Raw genomic sequence first — 19,226 nt, 5'->3', positions numbered from 1 at the left:
GCCTCTGCCTTTCAAGGAAGAGTCTTATACAATACCTCCCCTCCATCACCCATCTCGAACCAAAACCGATGGCTAAATGCTCTCATGTTCTTCATCTCAATGATGTTTGAAGCCTTACAAAGTTCACAAGCACATCAACAGCGAGATCAGGGTAAAGGAGTAAAGTGACCTCAACAAGGGATTGATTAGGATTGCAACCCTCTAAAGAAACTATTTCCACACAAGATACAAACTTTGGACATTTTCTGTATCAAGAACTATTTCAATTAGTTCTTCTATCAATAACAATCTCAAATACTAGCATCGATTTTATAAACTTTCATCTCATAATTAGCATACTTTCACAATTTCAGTACAGCTATAGCTAAACGTTCCTAAATCTAGTTCATTGTTCATTTATGCTCGCATAGAAACAACAAAACTGTGTGAAAAATATTAGCTCGACAAATTAACAAAAAAAAAAGACAAAGACATTACCTACAACCCCAACATACTGCCATCTCTAACAATTCTGGCGCCCAAAATCCTATACGAGAACATCCATATGACCTTCATCTAGAAACTCTAATCCAACTCCGATCCCTCATACAATCTCTTCTAAGAACCCCCTCAAATCTCTTCTAAGAACCCTCTCCACCTCAACAAGCACCAACCAGCTTGCCTCCTCCTCGTACCTAAAGCTCGAAACGATCTTCACACAACATACCTCTCCACAACCTAAACAACCTCCCTCTTCCTTAGAAAAATCTTATACAATTCCTCCCCTCCACCGCCCATCTTGAACCAAACTCTATGATTGAATATCCCCATATCCTTCAACTACGTAGACCTAAATTGTATGGAAATGGGTGCGGGTACTAGTACGGGTGCGGGTATGGGAACAGAGCATCTGTAAAATGTAAGGAACTGGGACACTGCTACATATATACTTAAAATATATCATTATTTTTCAGTTCATGCGTTGTTAGAATTAAAATTTCTAGCACAGTTGAGCGTCTTTCACAATGTTGATTATTATAAGTTTGAAACTATTTGTTTTTTTTAACTAGATACCCAGACGACCTTTTGGAATCATAGCTTTCAACTTGGGTGTGGACCGAAATGAACTCGACCAATGTCTAAAGAGTATCAAGAAATAATGTAAAGTGTAGGATATACATCCAAGAAGTGTGTGACAAGTGCTTTAAATTAAAACATATATTGGATAATTGAGTATATGTCTGAATAAATGTATGCATGTATCCAAGTAGTGTCCACGAAGTTTGGGAAGTGTCGGGTACGTGTTTGATGCGGGTACGTGTACGGCTACGTCTTCAAGATAGCAGCAACCAGGTAACATAGACGTAGACTCTAAAACCCTAAAAAGCCAGCAAGCAACATCAACTATAGGATCAAGGTAGGTGATGAGTGGGAGTTACCTTGACAAGGAATAGGTTGGGGATGTGGTGCCCAAAAGAAGTCCTCTTGAACTATTTCCACACAATATCTAAATTTGGGACATTTCCATCTCAAGGACAATCCCAATTAGTTTTCTTTCAATTACCAATATCGATCTCAAGAACCACAACCAAATGCTATAAACTTGTATATTATAAGTAGCATTTTTCGCAAATTATGTAAGACTATATTTGGCAGTTCATAAGTTCTAGTTCAATGTTCATTATATTTGCATAGAAACAACAAAACAAAATCAAGCACAACAACTGCAACAACAATATTGGGCCGCCTCCAATGACCCTCACACCTAAAATCCTTTAAAAGAACATCCATACTTCCTCCATCTAAAACCTCTGAAACAACTCACAGCCCTCATATGGCCTTCTCTAAAAACCCATGTCATCTTCCACAAGCACGTGCCCACTCTCTCCTCCATATCTCTAAAGCTCGAAACCATCTCTACCCAATTATACCTCTGCACATCCATATCACCCCCTTCCTCGGAAAAATCTTAAACAATTCCTCTCCACCTCACATCTTGAACCAACACTGTGACTAAAATGTCCCCGTATCCTTCATCCTGAAAAATCCAAAGCCCTAAAAGGTCCATGAAAAGCAACATTGATAAGGGATGAGTCGGAGTTACCTCGACAAGGGAGTGGATGGGGATGTGGCACCCTAAAGAAGTCCTCTTAAACTATTGTCACACAACAGCTAAACTTGGGACATTCCCACATCAAGAACTATCCCAATCAGTGTTTTCAAAGGTGCTCGCCTTATTGCGCCTCATGCGCCTTACGATGCGGGGCGGTGACGAAGCGTCCCACATCTGATGCAGTAGTGCCTTTTACGCCTCGCGTACATCCTTACTTTGTGCAGGGTGCATGTAGTACATATCCTCATATAGTTTTGTTTGTTAACATTTCAATCGAGCCTTTATATTTGATATTCCATATCCCAAAAAACAAAATAAATCCATTAGGCCTTTCTAATAGCCTTCAATTGAGGACCATTACTAATCCTTTACTTGGATATTAGTCTTGATTTAACATTTGATTTGAAAATTTATGAATTTTGCTACTATATTGGGTGTTAGCATTAGAAATTAAGGCATTATATTGTGATTTTGTAGTAAGATATTATTTATCATGTAAATTCTAAAAACATGTTCTTTCGCGCTTGATTATATATATTGAAAAATTATGTGTGCGGTGTGCGCCTCGCATCACTCGAGCACGCGCATTGCGTTGCGCCTTGCGCATGTGCGCGTAAAGATGCTTTGCGCCCTGCCTTGCGCCTCGCGCATTGACAACACTGATCCCATCCTCAATCAACATCAACTCAGGAACCAACCATCACCAGCGCTATAGATTTGTCTATCATAAGTATCATTTTTTCACAATTTCAATAAGACTGTATTTGAATGTTCCTAAATTCCAGTTTGATGCAGTTCAATGCTCACTACATTTGTATAGAAACAGCAAAAATTTTGTCACAATTAACAAAAAGGAGGGATAAAATCAAACACATTACCTGCGATGCTAACAAATTGCCAACTCCGATAACTCTCGCGTCCGAAATCCTATACAAGAACATCCCCATCTCCTCCATCGAAAACCTCCGAATCAACTCACAACCCTCATACAACCTCCTCCTAAAACCCCCCTCCTCCTCCTCCTCCTCCTCCTCAAGCACAAGCCCGCTCGCCCCCTCCACGTCCCCAATCCTCCTCCACCCCCCCTCCTCCTCCTCCTCCTCCTCCTCAAGCACAAGCCCGCTCGCCCCCTCCACGTCCCCAAAGCTCGAAACCATCTCCACCCAATTATACCTCTCCACGGCCCAAACCTCCCCTTTCCTCGGAAAAATCTTGTACAACTCCTCTCCTCCATCACCCGCTCCCATCTCGAACCAAACCCGATGACTAAACGTCCCCATATCCTTCATTTCCGTGGTCTGCAAAGCCCTAAACAGCCCACAGGCAACATCAACGCCATCATTAGGGTAAGGGATCAGCGGCGTGACCTCGACGAGGGACTGGTTGGGGACGCGGCGCTCGACGCGGGCGTAGAGGCGGGGAGGGGCGCCGGGGGTGGGGTGGAAGGCCCAGATCTCGCGGAGGAGGTTAGGGTTAGGGTTAGGGTTAGGGTTTGGGGCTAGGGATTTGGATTTAGAGCGGGGCGAGGTTGAACAGGTGGTGCTTCTGGCAGTAGACTTTGCCGGGGAGGCGGGGGGGAGTTGGAGCCGCCAGTTTGTGCCGGGTTGCGGGTGCAGGCGTGGTCGTCGGCGAGGTCCGGGGCGGCGCTTCGCCATTGGAGGTTGATTTTTGGAGGGGTTTGACTTTCTCGGAGTGAGATTAGATCTTGAAGCTGAAGAGAGAGGAGTTCAATTGCGGGCTGTGTACACCCCTGGCCCTAGATCTATCGTATTTGCATATCTGGCCTCTAAATCAGAGTATTTACGTTTTGCATTTTTGACATTGAGTTGAAATTACCCCTTTTTTTATTTTTTTCCCCCTAAATTATCATGTTGGTATTTTTAGTAGACCCCCCCTTATTAATGTGATATTCTTTAAAACTCATGCGTGCTATTTTATGTTGGTTTTTTTAACTAGGTTTTATACACGTGCAATGCACGAGGTTAAATATCATGATTAAGTATATTCTATTTATTTCCTTATTAAAATTTATTTCTCGGTTCTACTTTGATGGTTTTTGCTCTCTTATGTCTCTAAAGTTTAGCATTGTGATTATTATTTTTATGCTCGTTTAAATGAGCTATACCTAATTTGAGTTTTCATATTAGCATTTGTATTGACAGGAAACAAATGTAATCCGAAGTTAATTTGAATTATCATGTTATTTGGAACGACATAAAACCGAACTTGACTTGAGAAAGTATAGTGTTGTAAAAGTTAAAAACACTTTAAAAAAGAACGTTATAAAAGAAAAATGAATAATTAAAGCTAACAAGACAATATAATTATGTAAAAGTGGGCTAAAATGATACAAAAGAGAATATAGAGTTTGTTCCTAATTCTTGATAAACTTTAAAATAATGATAAAGTAAAGATTAATGTTTACTCTAGTACACTTCAAATGATAAAATATCCACACAAGCATATAAAAGTACTATAAAAATTTTACTAAAATCCCTTCTAAAGATTCCTAATTTACTCAAAAAATAAATCATTCTATAAAATATTCAGAAAATAGTGTCTTTCATTCTTCTCATTCATTTTTTATTGAGCCATCATCAATCATTCTCCACTTTATCTTTTACAATAAATTTAGACCACTTTCTGATACTGAAAAAGGATAGTAAACCTTAAATTGAAAGTTAAATTTATATACCTTAATGAAAGAATATCAAATAACTACTTTTTTATTTTCTAAGTTTTGAAATTTTAGTCTTTTTGTGATTTTGAATTTTTGAGAGTATGTTTTATAAAATTTAAAACTTTAAGAGTGTTTTTAAAAATTTTAAATTTTAAGTTGGCTGCTTGTAATTTTTATATTTCATATATTGATGGTAAGTTATTGAATGTCAGGATATTTCTTATGACTCTGAAATTTTGAGGGTGTTTTTGTAATTATTGGAACTTGTGATTGTTTGTTGTAAAAATTAAAATATTAGCGGTCTGCTAATAATTTTTAAAATTAATATGTACTGGTTATAAGTTTTGAAACTTCAGGGTTTCTTTGTGATTTTTAACTTTTAAAGGTGTTTTTTAATGTTTATAACTTTGAGGTTATTTTTTATAAATTTTAAAATTTCATGTTCTTGATGGTATGAATTCTTCTTTGTTATTTGAAAGTTTTAAAATTTCATAATTTCAGGTGCTTTTTAATTATTTAAACTTTTAAGTGTGTTTTTTTTATAATTTTTTGGAACGTTGAGGATGTTACTTGCCAATTTTAAATTCTTTGGAGACTGTTGTTGCTTTTTAGATTTCATGTTTGTCATTTTGGGTTTTGAAACGTCAAGATATTTTGTATAATTTTAAATTTTTGACTTAGAAATAGTGTACCTGCTCCAAAACAATTTAACGCATCTCTTTCTTCACCAGCAAATGTTTTATAGTTTACCCCTAAACTAAAATATTAATACATGGAAGAGCAACATCTCTAAGTCCAAGAATCATATCATACTCCTTTTAAAAGCACGAGTTTTAAAAAATCTTTTGGTAGACAAGATCGATAAGAGAGTGCACAATAAGAGAGAAAGATCGATAAGAATTCTCGTCTCACCAAGGAGACAAGAATCTGAAGCGGATATCTCAACAAAGTGAGATATCGGCTCTTCCTCTCATCAGTTCTAGGACTGACCTGTCGAGGGATCCTAAAAACTATTACAATGGCCATAAACTCAAACAACTAATTTTACGTGGTTCGGCAAACTGCCTACGTCCACGGGGCAAGGAGGGGGAGATCTACTATTAGAGGGAGAGATAATACAACTAGAGTTTACAATCACTCAATCTAAACCCTCACACAATTATCTCTCTCAAAAGCACAAAATGACTCTTTGCACGCCGTCCAAAAAGAACGCTGCCAACACTTTTGCACCTCCTCAATTTTCTCTCTGTCTTGCTCATTCTTTGATCTTCGTAGCCGCCAGCCAAAAGAGAGAATCCTTCCTTGCACTTTGCTGCCACCCCTCTTTGCTTGCCTGCCACCGAAACCCTAGAATAAACTAGGTATTTATAGGTTCAATCAGACATTTGGGTGGGCCGTGCAACGTTGTTCGTGCCAAAGCCTTCACGCGGAAAAGATATCCCCTGCTTTTGTCCGCTGATCTCTTCACAACGTGGGGGGCCCACGTTTAAATCACCTCACGCGTTTTTACGCGTTCACAATTCTTCACCTCGGTGAAGTTTTCCTCAAAACTGAGCCGACACCGACCAAACCAAATGTCTCACTTGTTGTGTCCAGTACACCGTGAAATAATTCACGACAACAGACTTAATCCATAACAAGTCGAGAACCCAAATGAGAATGCAAACACTCTCCAAATGTCAGTATCAACTCACCAAATCGATCTCACCCCATCAAATAATCCAACTCGGCTGCATCATAAAGACTGCCTACGTATCCTCTTGCCCAAGGAATCAAGCCGAACGTAGTTCACCCAAATGGCCGCTAACGACCTCAATCCAATAGAAGAGTACGCAACCCTTCTCCAATATCATCTACTTTGCGGCTGATAGCACCTCCAATGCCCTCAAACACCTCCACCTGAGGCGAACCAATGGTCATATCCAAACTATGTCTGTCAGCTGCACTCGATTCAAAACCCAACTCATCATCTGCATATAAATCCAAATAACTTCCACGCTGTGTCACCTCAGCTGGAATCCCAACCAATGCAGAATGATTTGGAATAATCTTCACCTGATGTGGAGTAGCATCCATCTCCACCCGCTGCGATACCTCTAAGGTCTGTCCAAAACTCTCCACCTGCTGAGAGTCAATTAGCTCCCTCATCGAAGCCTCAACCAAAGTGACACTACCAGACCTATCTTCCAATGGAGTTTTACCTCCAATCACAGCAGTTGACAACTCTTTAATAGGATGGCCCAAATATGTCGAAGCCTCTATCCAGAAACTCTTATGCAGACCATTGCTTGACAACAAACACCGATCCTCCTCCAGTAAGGTACGGTTCTCCAAATTTGTCATCTTATCTAGTTGCCCCAAGATTTCCTTTCCAACGAAGTGTCTCGAAATGCCGTGAGCTCGGCTCCAATACAGAAACAGGTCCATCTTGTACCTCCCACCAGAATGGAGTACCTTCACCTTTCTGTCTATCACACACTTCTTCAATCTGTTGGATACTACTAGGACTTTCTCCAAAGGGGATTTGGTTGCAAACTGGACTTCAAACTGCAGGTCTTTGCACCCTCTTTCAATCTATGCGAGGAATCAATACTGGAATGGCCAAGCCCCAAATGCCGCAGTCTAGTCGAATCAACAGAAGTCGTCAGCTCTCCACCTGCCACTATACCTCCAGTCAAGTAATACAGGTTATTTCTCCTGACGCCCTTCATCAAAATACGAGAGTCTCTCGCAATCTCGAGAACCATGTCCTCAACACGAACCTTCAGACCCTCTCCAACCAAAGCTCCAATCGAGATCAAGTTCTTCCTCAAAGAAGGAACATATCTCACATCGTTTAACTCTCTAACAGTCCCGTCAAACATCTTTATGCGAATTCTTCCTATCCCAAGGATCTGGCATGCACGGTTATCAGCCATGTACACCACACCACTATCCACCAGCTTCTCAAAACTGGAGAACCATTCCCTTCTAGGGCACACATGATAGGTCGCACCACTATCCAACATCCATTCAGATTCCTCCGAATAGCTATCTGTAGGACTGATAGAAAGCGAATAAATAGAAGAGTCAGAATTATTACCATCCGATACGATGTTTGCTTCTGATGATGGTTGCTTCCCTTTTCCCTTCTGCTTATTCTTCATCCATTCGTCGAGCTTTGTGCAGTCTTTCTTCCAATGACCAGTCTCCTTGCACCAAGCACACTGATCTTTTCCAATTGTAGGATGCCCTACTCTAGACTGTGACTTCCAATTCTTCCGGTTTGGATTCTTCCCTCTTGCGACCAACGCCTCTGCTACCGGCTCAACTGAAGCCTCCTTATCCTTCTTTCGAAGCTGATAATTCACAAGTGCAGCGGTGACCTCACTATACGAAAGTGATGCCTTCCCATTAATCAGAGTAAGAACGAAGGTCTCATATTCCTCGTCGGGCAAGGAACTCAACAACAGCAACGCCTTGTCCTCATCTTCAATCTTGACATCCACATTCGCCAAATCCGCAAGAAGCTTTGTGTAGTGGTTCATGTGATCTCTAATGGAGGTTCCCTTCTTCAACTGGAAAAGATAAAGTCTCCTCTTCAAATGCAAGCGATTTTTCACACTCTTGGTTAAATGCTTGCTTTCGAGAATCTCCCAAATCTTCTTTGCAGAAGTCTCATTCATCATATCATATTTTAGATCTTGAGTCAAACAAGATCTAATCACACCACACGCCGTTCGATTCATCTTCTTCCAAACCTTCTCTTCAATCTCATCTGGCTTGCCATCTAACTCCAATGTATCCTCCAAATTCTGCGCGTTCAGCGCATCCAAAACCTCGCATCTCCATAATCCAAAGTTGTTTGTGCCATTAAATTTCTCCACATCTATCTTCATAGAGTGGATATTCAAACTCTGAATGGTCTTCACGCCAGAAGAACCACCCTCGACACCCGAAGCACCTTCTTTCCCCGACATCTTACGCACCAACGAACGAAAAATAGATCCAAAATTGAAAAGATAGAGTCTTTACCAAAAAGATTCCACCTTTATCACCAACGAAGTCCTAAATGGGCCTCCAAATAGATCTACTCCTCCAACCAAACCCTAGATCTGGAATCTGGGCTCTGATACCACTTGTTGTGCGCAGCGGAAATTTCGGCAGAGTTTCTGGTGCACAATAAGAGAGAAAGATCGATAAGAATTCTCGTCACACCAAGGAGACAAGAATCTGAAGCGGATATCTCAACAAAGTGAAATATCGGCTCTTCCTCTCATCAGTTCTAGGACTGACCTGTCGAGGGATCCTAAAAACTATTACAATGGCCACAAACTCAAACAACCAATTTTAGGTGGTTCGGCAAACTGCCTACGTCCACGGGGCAAGGAGGGGGAGATCTACTATTAGAGGGAGAGATAATACAACTAGAGTTTACAATCACTCAATCTAAACCCTCACACAATTATCTCTCTCAAAAGCACAAAATGACTCTTTGCACGCCGTCCAAAAAGAACGCTGCCAACACTTTTGCACCTCCTCAATTTTCTCTCTGTCTTGCTCATTCTTTGATCTTCGTAGCCGCCAGCCAAAAGAGAGAATCCTTCCTTGCACTTTCTCTCTGTCTTGCTCATTCTTTGATCTTCGTAGCCGCCAGCCAAAAGAGAGAATCCTTCCTTGCACTTGCACGCCCCTCTTTGCTTGCCTGCCACCGAAACCCTAGAATAAACTAGGTATTTATAGGTTCAATCAGACATTTGGGTGGGCCGTGCAACGTTGTTCGTGCCAAAGCCTTCACGCGGAAAAGATATCCCCTGCTTTTGTCCGCTGATCTCTTCACAACGTGGGGGGGCCCACGTTTAAATCACCTCACGCGTTTTTACGCGTTCACAAAAAATACCATTGGAATTCAAATACTCATCTGTTAAGTATGAATAAGTTGATAAATTGATTGACTCTCTTTAAAAGTGTGAGTTGTAAAAATCTTTCTATGGACACTTTTGAGTTCTTGAGCCAAAATATATCCATCAATTCTATATCCTATTTTCATTTTCTACCAATACTTTTGAGTTTTTTAGCCAAAATATATCCATCAATTCTCTATCCTATATTCATCATTAAATCGTATACTAACTCAAACAGAGTAGCAAACACCCGTACATACAACATTAACAAAAAATTTATAGTAAGCAGTGAATGATCATAAACAAGCTGACATGCTGAATTAGTGCTAGAGACAACTCATATGCAAACATCAGAAAGTAGAATATTGCAAGCTAGGAAAAAGTCGAATTGCCTGCATTACATAATCTGCAATCTCAATTAAACATGTAGCTAATCAATCACCAGGAAGATAGCAATGCAATGAGATTCTACTTGATCGTCATTACCACAAGATATCATTCACAAATATTGCAATATCATGAATAAATTCCCTAATACCTGTCATGGACAAAGAGAGGAATATCACAAGCTGCCAAGGATTCCTTGTTGGACAAAAGTGTTTGGACGGAATCTTTTGGCAGCTCTCTCAATACAAGTAATTACCATTGATCAAATATCTTCAATACTGTAAAAAAAATAAATCCCCTCTCCTTACTGTTTGACACTTCGACTCCACAAAAGTCCAAAAGCCTGCCTATTTGATCCAGTTTTCGGTCTAACATCTCTCTTTATCTTTTTTTTTCTTTTTAATAGGATTATAGTATGATTGCAAAACTCTGAGAATTTGAGAAATAATTTTAAATAATAATAAATGAGTTTTATTATGATTGATGATTATTCGGGGATGAATGTTAGATTGGAATCCATTTGAGATCGATTCGCAGTTTCAGCCTCGGTATTGCGAGTCTGCTGAAATCTGTCGTATTTGTATTTTTATTAATTTTTCTGTTGATCAGATGGACGTTGTGACGCTCCTGATTTCACACATAGTTACAGTCCAAGATGAACCCAGAGATGTTAAACCTGCCATGCACTCACACCGTACAATAACACATTTCATCAATCGCAGTAATATCCTCTAGTCGAATCAAATATAAGTGTAGGTACAAAATAGACAAAATAAGGAAATAAAAACAATAGACATGATATAGAAAGAGATATCTCATAATAAAAATTATGTCTCAACTGAAATACATTTGATATCTGGAATAATAAAAATGTCTCAACATGAATCAACTAAAAATCATATTAAGGCATACTGCCTTTACAATATGAAAACAAAACTCTAATATCTGAATGAGAACATAAAACTATAGTGGAGTCTTAACTACTAAAATACGCGACGACAACTATGCTAGAACTCTGTCATCCTGCGGCTCTTCAGAAGTCTGAGCTGCCTGAAAGAAAATTTTAAAATAAAAAAAACAACAAGAAGAACATCAGAACGCTACAGCAAAATCATCTCCATCCGCCCCCAGAGGAAGGGTTGCTGGATGAAGTGGAGGTTCTATCTATTAAGCATAGTCTACCTAGATCATTTTCCTCATATCTAATGATATTATTAATACTTAGAAATCTACAACACGAGACGGTAGTACGCTGAACGAAATAATCCAAATAAGAAAACTCTTATGTATATATCATATGTCTCAAATTGTAGAAAACTAAATATTAATCCTGAACTAAGAATGAAAGGAAACACAACTGAAAAGATAAAGCATCAAAATAACCATCAGTATATGTATCTCTCGTGTACTCACATAACAATGTATCTCAGTCATCAAATATCTCAACAATGAGTCGAATTCACTTTTGGCATCCACCAACTCAGGCTATCACATAATTGTCATATTGCTACTCTTCGCAAAATTTCTAATTTATCGCATTATCATGTGCAACGGACTACGTTGTAGGTATCCTAACAGTATACACGGCTCATTAGTCTCATCGCGATCTTAGTGCATAACATGAGTTCAGGGACGGCCTACCATATAGGTATCCTAAGAGACGGCTCACAAGCCTCATCGCACCCCCCGTGCGGACGGACTGATAGACAAAGCATCCAAAACCCGACTCAATGGCCTGTACAAATAGAATATCGACGCACCACCATATGTAGTACTGAACTGAGCTCATCAACGATATCCATCTCGCGTATGTCTGGTATATCAACATACTATCCCATATAGTACTGAGTTGTGCTCATCAATAATATCCAACATGTGTATAAACGATCTCTAACTCAAGTGTAATCAGCTCAACACTAGTCAAAATCTGTAAGGATCATGAATTTTGATACTAGTTAAAATAATTTTCTAGTATTTTAAAATATTTAATTATAATTTTTTAAAAGAGTATTTGTATTTTTCTCGATTTTCTACAATTTTCTATGATTTACAAATCTGATTATATATTTATTTAAATAATTTAGATATTTATAAATTTATTTAGTGTAGTAAAAAATTTCAAAATTTATCCGTTGTGTTATTGATACTATTACGTATTTTTTTAAATAATATGTTGTATTATTATTACTATTACGTATTATTTCATGTATTATGTTGAATTATTAATTACGTATTATTTGTGTAAATTATTGTATCATTTTAACTATTGTATATCAGCTGTCGTATTAGCACAACTGGTACATTTTGTCGCGTAGATATTTATCCTATAATTATTTAATTTTAAATATAAGTAATTATATTTTTTTATTAATTATTCTTGTTTAATTATGCAATTTCTTGTATTATTTCTACTGTTGCGTATTATCAGTTGTAATACTATAACTTGTACGTTTTGATGTGTAGATAATTTTCACGTAATTATTTAAATTTTTTGTAACTAATATTATTTTTCAAAACCCTATTTTCCTCTCTCTCTCTATACATACATACATACATACATACATACATATATATATATATATATATATATATATAATATATATATATATATATAATATATATAATAGCAAGACTCCATCAACTTAAGTTGATGTCCACCAAAAGGTTTGTAGCCACACATTTATCTATATAAAATCTTTTTGTATAATACAAGGTCCCTAGACAATCATGAAGTGGTTAAAAACTTTGTGATACACTATCTTATCCACTTAAGTTGACACAAGTTTTCACACACACACACAACACACAACACACACACACACCACACACACACATATATATATATATATATATATTAATATATATATTATATATATAGTATATATATTTAAAATTCTTTGTTCCCCCTCTCTCTCTTTCGTTTCTTCCCAAACACCAACCGCCCGCCACCCCTCTATCTCATGCTCCGATCCAAACCACCACACTCTCCCCTAAACGGCTCCACCTTGGTCCAAGCCACCATCCTCGGCCGCCCCATCCTCCGACCCGCCGACCTCAGGACCTTCGCTCCAAGCCGGCCTCCCCTTGCACCGCTCAGTCACGCGCCACCCACGATCATCCCCTCACACCGCAACGCTCTGTGCCCACCCGGCCGCTGGCAGCCAGGTCGCCGCAAGAGCGCACCACATGTACACCCGACCCTACCACCTCCCACTGACCTCACGCCCTCACCTCCAACGCCACTCAGCCACGAGCCATACCCGCCTGCCGCCTCCTGAACCGCGCACAGAACCCCTGCCTTAGATCCGACTGCCACGTCGCCCTCTCTCCTCTGCTCAGTCCACCCCACCTCCTCCTCCTCTCCCCTCGCCTACTGCCGTCCTACCATCCCTACACCGGCAGACCACCCTGCAGCCAGGCGAACACAACCTCATGACCTCCTGCAGTCCACCTACCTCCACAACCCCGCTCTCGGTCGTCGTGTCGTCGTGCCGCCTTCAAAGTTGAAACCACGAACAGCCCCTCCTCTCCTCCTGAACGCCCGTTGTCCTCACCTCCGCCGTCGCAATCGCCGGTGACCTCATCCCGCTGATGGCATCCCATAGCTCGACCGAACGCTCTCCAAACTCGCGCTCAGATTAGACTCACAGACCGCTCGATGTCGAATCGTTTGGACACAGACCCGAGGCAAGATCCCACTTGCTTAGATTTGAATTTTTCTATTTAGTATGAATTATCTACAATTTTAGATTTGTTAATAATTATCTGTGTGGGTTTGTTGATGAAATTATGATTTATCTATTTATGTTAATTTGTGACGTATTTATTTGTGTGGGTTATTTGGTGAATAATATTGATTTAAATCATAGTTGTGTGATAAATAGTATTTTTGAAATAATGATAATGAAGTGAAAGAATTTATTTTGATAACAGAATCATTTTAGAGAATTTATAATTAATTTTAAAAGAATTTTATTTTGAAAAAATGAATTATTTTAGAATAATAATTGATGAGAAATAATTTTAAAGAATTTATTCTGGAAAAGGGAATATTTTGGATTATTATAATGAGAAATAATTATAAAAGAAATTATTTTGAAAAATGAATTATTTTCTGAATTACGTAGTTGCTGTTCATGATTTATAATTCTTAATTTTGATTATTCGAAAAAATGAATTATTTTCTGAATTACGTAGTTGCTGTTCATGATTTATAATTCTTAATTTTGATTATTCGATATGCCATGATGTTATTGCATGGAATTAGTTTTATTTATTATCTCATAATTCTTAATTTTGATTATTCGATATGCCATGATGTTATTGCATGGAATTAGTTTTATTTATTATCTCCTTGTTGTGATTGAGAATCTTAGTAGTTCATGACTTAGTGGCTTCGTACGTCATGAACGGATTTAGTGACATGTGTGTGTACGTTGACCGAGTTTAGGTGGTGAACCCGAGTTTCAATGAGGATTATGGTCGATTTAAAAAAAAGAGAAGAGTTGGGATGGGGAAGTTAATGTTCATGTGCTTGGATGTGACTATCGATGTATCTTCCAGCCTGCGCCAGTGAATTCGTGTAGTCACTGGGGTTGGTTTGTTGGGTTAAAGTGAATTCGTGTAGTCACTTTAGTCTGTGACCTGTTTCATCACTTGAGCTTTGTTTGAGTTCGAACCAAGGCTGAGACCGGATTGCGTGTAGTCCTCTGACCGATTCATGTAACGGTATTGGATGAACGTAGAGGATTTGTGAACAGTCAGTTATCCGGTGATATGAATGTTGACTTTATATGAGATGTGGACCAGTGAGTTTTAGGATGGCTAGTTACATGACCTCGTTTCTTGGCTACGTATGAATTCATGTGAGATGTAGGCTAGTTGTATTTCCTTTTCATACACAGATCGTGATTAATATTTAATTATCTACAATTTGAGGCATATGGTATGTACATGATGGTTTCCTTGTTTGTATTATTTCGCTTGACGTACTACATCTCATGTTGTAGATTTTTAAGTATTAATTCCATCTAGTTGTATGATATTATTAGTTGGATGATTGTTCTGATCGCTAGTTGCATGAACGACTTGTTACTTGATTGATTTTATTGAATTTCCAGTTGCACGTCCTTTTGTCATTTCTATTATCGTATCGTTTTTCGCTTTGGGTTTTCGATCGTTCTATTTCTTTTGTGGGGTCTTGTCATGTGCCATGCACGCTGACGTATACCTATTTTTTCTGGTGTACGTCAGACTTAGAGGAAGAACAGGTTCAGCTGGGAGATCGCCAGGAGCTAGAGGATTCTCAGCAGGAGTACCTTGCAGATAGAGTTAAAGAATAGGCTGAAATTCAGCTACCTCTTCTTAGTTGATGATCCTAGTTTCTTTTGTAGCATTTTCATTCCCGCTTAATTGATGTATTTATATTTCTTCAGTATTCATTTGTTTAGTCATGTATAAGGCATGTTTGACCCGTATTTTATGCTTGGGATGATTTACCATTGATGATACGTTTATTTCTTATTCTGGATTGTCTTTATATTCTTGCTATTGTGATCGGGGACCTGTGCCTTTGTATTTATTTTCTTGACGCTTAGCGTATTAGGTTGAGGAGAAATGTTATTTTATATATTCTCCTTGATCAAATACGTCGCAGGCTTGTTCACGTTTTGATTCCCGGGTATTTTGGAAAGCAGGGCGTGACAGTTCTTCAAGATACTCATGTGTGTACTACGATACTATTTTATGTATATTCATGTCTATACGTGTACTATCGTACGACTCGAACCCTGCGATCGCATCTCAAAATAGTGCAATACAATGTTTAGGAAAAGTCTTAATAGTCGACTACTAAGCTTAGTAGTCGACTATACTGAATCCATCCAGACTCTGTGAGGCATGTAACAGGATTAGTAGTCGACTACTAAGCACATTAATTAGTCGACTACTCCATAATATTACAGATTCTGAAAATCCAAACTAAGCATGAGTAGCCGACTACTAAACTTAGTAGTCGACTACTCTGTCAAAACATGTATTCTTTCATGCATGAACAGAGCTTATCATTCATCATATACTTATCATGAGATTTAGTACAAATGAAAACATGTAATATTTAACAGAAATCATCCTAAACATGAAACAAATCTATTAACTTATTCTAATTAGGGATTAACATCCTAATTAATCAATTTCCTCAATTAGCTCTTAATTAAACAACGTAATTATCAAAATTTGATGAAATCTACTCATGAACAGAGGTGAAACTTCGTTTATACATGTTTATATGACTTAGATATCACAAACCTAGGGTTTTAGCATGATTAGCTTACAAGAAAACTCAATTAAGCAACTAATTAGGGTTTACTCATGAGTTAAACATAATTAACAAGTTAAAAATAAAATTAACATCAAGCCTAACTATCATGATCATGTTTCTATCATCAGCAGCAAAGATTTAACTTCAGATCTAGCATAGGGTTAAGATTTAGCATCAAAAATCTGATTTTTATCACATTAGGTTACACTTAACCATGAAAACATCAATTAAATATCTTCAAAACTTTAACTAATTATAAGGACATGTTTGGATGAAGATGATCTTGCCTCAAACGCTGTGTTGATCTCTTGAACACATGTGCAAGATCCCTTCTTCGTCAGAAACTGCAAAGCCTCGCCTTTCTCTCAACAAACGCCTCAATATCTCTCCCAAAACTCACACTTTAGGGTTAGGGTTTGAGGAAGAAGGTGACTGATAATAATTTCATGTGAAAGAGGGTGAAAAAAGCTTTAAAACGAGTATATGTACGCATATATACAACTGGGTTTGAAACAAAACGAATCCAACCCGAAACCCATAAGAAAACTGAAAACAGTCCGACTAGTTAACTAATACTACTACCGGTCGACTAATGGCCTTACTAGTCGACTACTAACAGTGTAGTCGACTACTAACAGAACAGATACATATTTTTGCATGCTTTTGTGCATGTATCTCTTCTAAGCTCATATATATACATTGGATGATCTCAAATCAATCCCTAGCATACTCAAACAACAAAATATGTTATTTATCACATTATAATATATTTGTTATTATATATCATAAATATACTTAATTTTACGGGGTTTTACAGACGTGAGGTTTGCGCCATTGATCTTAGAATATCGAGACGGTGTTGTGGGTAAATTTTCGTTGCTTTCTGAAAATAGCGAATGAAACCTTATTTTTAAATTATATATATATATATATATATATATATATATATATATATATATATATATATATATAATATATATATATATATTATATTATATATATATATATATATATATATATAGTATATATTCCTACCTAACCGGACTATTCACCTACCCTCTTGCCTAATTTTCTCACTACCCACTTTTAATCACTATAAAAAGCCCCGACCCGCCCTCTCCCCCACTCTTCTCACTCACAGGAAAAAGAAAATAATAATAATAATAATAATAAATAGAGAAAGAAGAGAGAGAGAAAGAGGGAGGAAGAGAAAGAAAGAGAGAGAGAGAGAGAGAAGAAGAAAAGGGAAGAGAAAGGGGATTTTGGCTATTTCCGAAAAAAAAAACGGATAGAGATTCCAATTTCAGAGTTTAATAAAAAAAAGTTTATCTCTTTCCAAACTCATTCCCAATTAGTTTTGATTTTAATAAAATTGAGGAATAGAACTTTAGATCAAATTCCTAAATGAAGAAAATATATAATATTGATGAAAATTGATGAATAGAATTTTAGATCAAATCCCTAAATAGAGAAAAAGTATTGTTCACCACTGGAAGGTACTATTCACCGATGGAGGTACTATTTTCATCGCTGGTGGGTACTGTTCACTATCGAAATTACTATTCACTATCTGTGCCGCCGTCAGAATCACTATTCACCGTAAGAATCACTATTCACCGCCAAAATCACTATTCACTATCAAAAATTATTGTTCTCCGGCGGTGTTAGTATTTACCGATTAAGGTTTTTCTTGGTGTACATATTGTGCATGTTATCGCCAGTTGACCGAAAAGGATGTTTCGGTTGACCGATATGAGCCGTTTTGCTTATGTTGTTTCTTCATGCGTGTTGATCACCACCACGAAGTACGAGATGCGCATAGACACACGGGCGTGATCGTGAGAGTGTACACGTATTTGTTTTGAGCACGCACAAACTATTAGAGGTGCATAATATATCATTTTGAGTTTGTTTCATTTTACGATAGTTGTGGATGCTTGAGTAGGGTTAGTTAGTATACCGCAATGAGACAGCGGTAGGCTACACTCAGAGTGGGTTAGTTAGCATACCACAATGAGATCGTGGTAAACTACACTCTATGATGCATCATTTCAGATTAGGCTGATATGCCTATACTCCGTAGGGCATTGAGTTTGGCTGTAAGTACCAAGACTCCACATTTATTTGATTTGCATTGTGTTCCCGATTATGACGATATGCCTATACTCTGCAGGGTGTTCGAGTAAGGTAGTGAACCACATGATATTGTGAGCGCCTTACTCCGCATCATTATTTTTTTATAGAGGATTACATGTATTTGTATTTATGCTCCAATGTTATTTACCCTGAGCGTAGGGTATAAGACTGAGGTTGTCTTACATGGCACTTACTGTACGAGATTCGTTTACCAAATTATTATTATTCTTGTGATTGCGCCACGTACCCGAGAGTAGTGTAAGATATTTTGACACGACTTGTATTGAATGAGGCTTGGTAATGTATTGCTTTTATTTATTCTTAGTCTAGAGTTGATATTTAGCGTTCAAAATTTGAGATACATGGTATATATATGAGGGTTTTCTTGTTTGGATTATTTCGCTCGACGTACTCATCTCATATTGTGGATTTCTAAATCTTAACTCCTCTTAGTACAGGATAAATGATATAGGTAGATTATAGATATTTTAGGTAGAGCCTCCGTTATATGCATTAACCTTTACGCTGGGGGCGGACAAAGATGTTCTTGCTAGAGCTCTGACGCTGTTGTTATTTTCTTTTTATTTTTCTCTCTTTTCAGGTAGCAGGTCAGAGTTCCGTAGAGCCACAGGTTAACGGAGATTTAGCCTAGTCGTCGTCTTCCATAGATAGCCAGTTAATGCTCCATAGTGGTTTAGTTATGATATTGGTTTATTTTAGAGATGTATT

General features: G+C 38.0%; 1 protein-coding gene across 1 annotated transcript in view; it reads right to left on the bottom strand.

Moving 5' to 3' along the window:
• Window positions 1-3,121, bottom strand: part of LOC109843252 — a 7,584-nt gene extending 4,463 nt beyond the window's left edge. The window contains exon 1 of the mRNA XM_020412182.1: window positions 2,971-3,121. Coding sequence (XP_020267771.1) covers window positions 2,971-3,048 — 78 coding nt within the window. The 5' untranslated portion in view covers window positions 3,049-3,121. The remainder of the gene's footprint in view (window positions 1-2,970) is intronic.

This window comes from Asparagus officinalis, chromosome 5 (genome assembly GCF_001876935.1).
Source record: "Asparagus officinalis chromosome 5, Aspof.V1, whole genome shotgun sequence".
Taxonomy (NCBI): domain Eukaryota; kingdom Viridiplantae; phylum Streptophyta; class Magnoliopsida; order Asparagales; family Asparagaceae; genus Asparagus; species Asparagus officinalis.
Note: the sequence above shows the minus strand (reverse complement) of the source record. Positions and strands in the feature narration are given on the sequence as shown.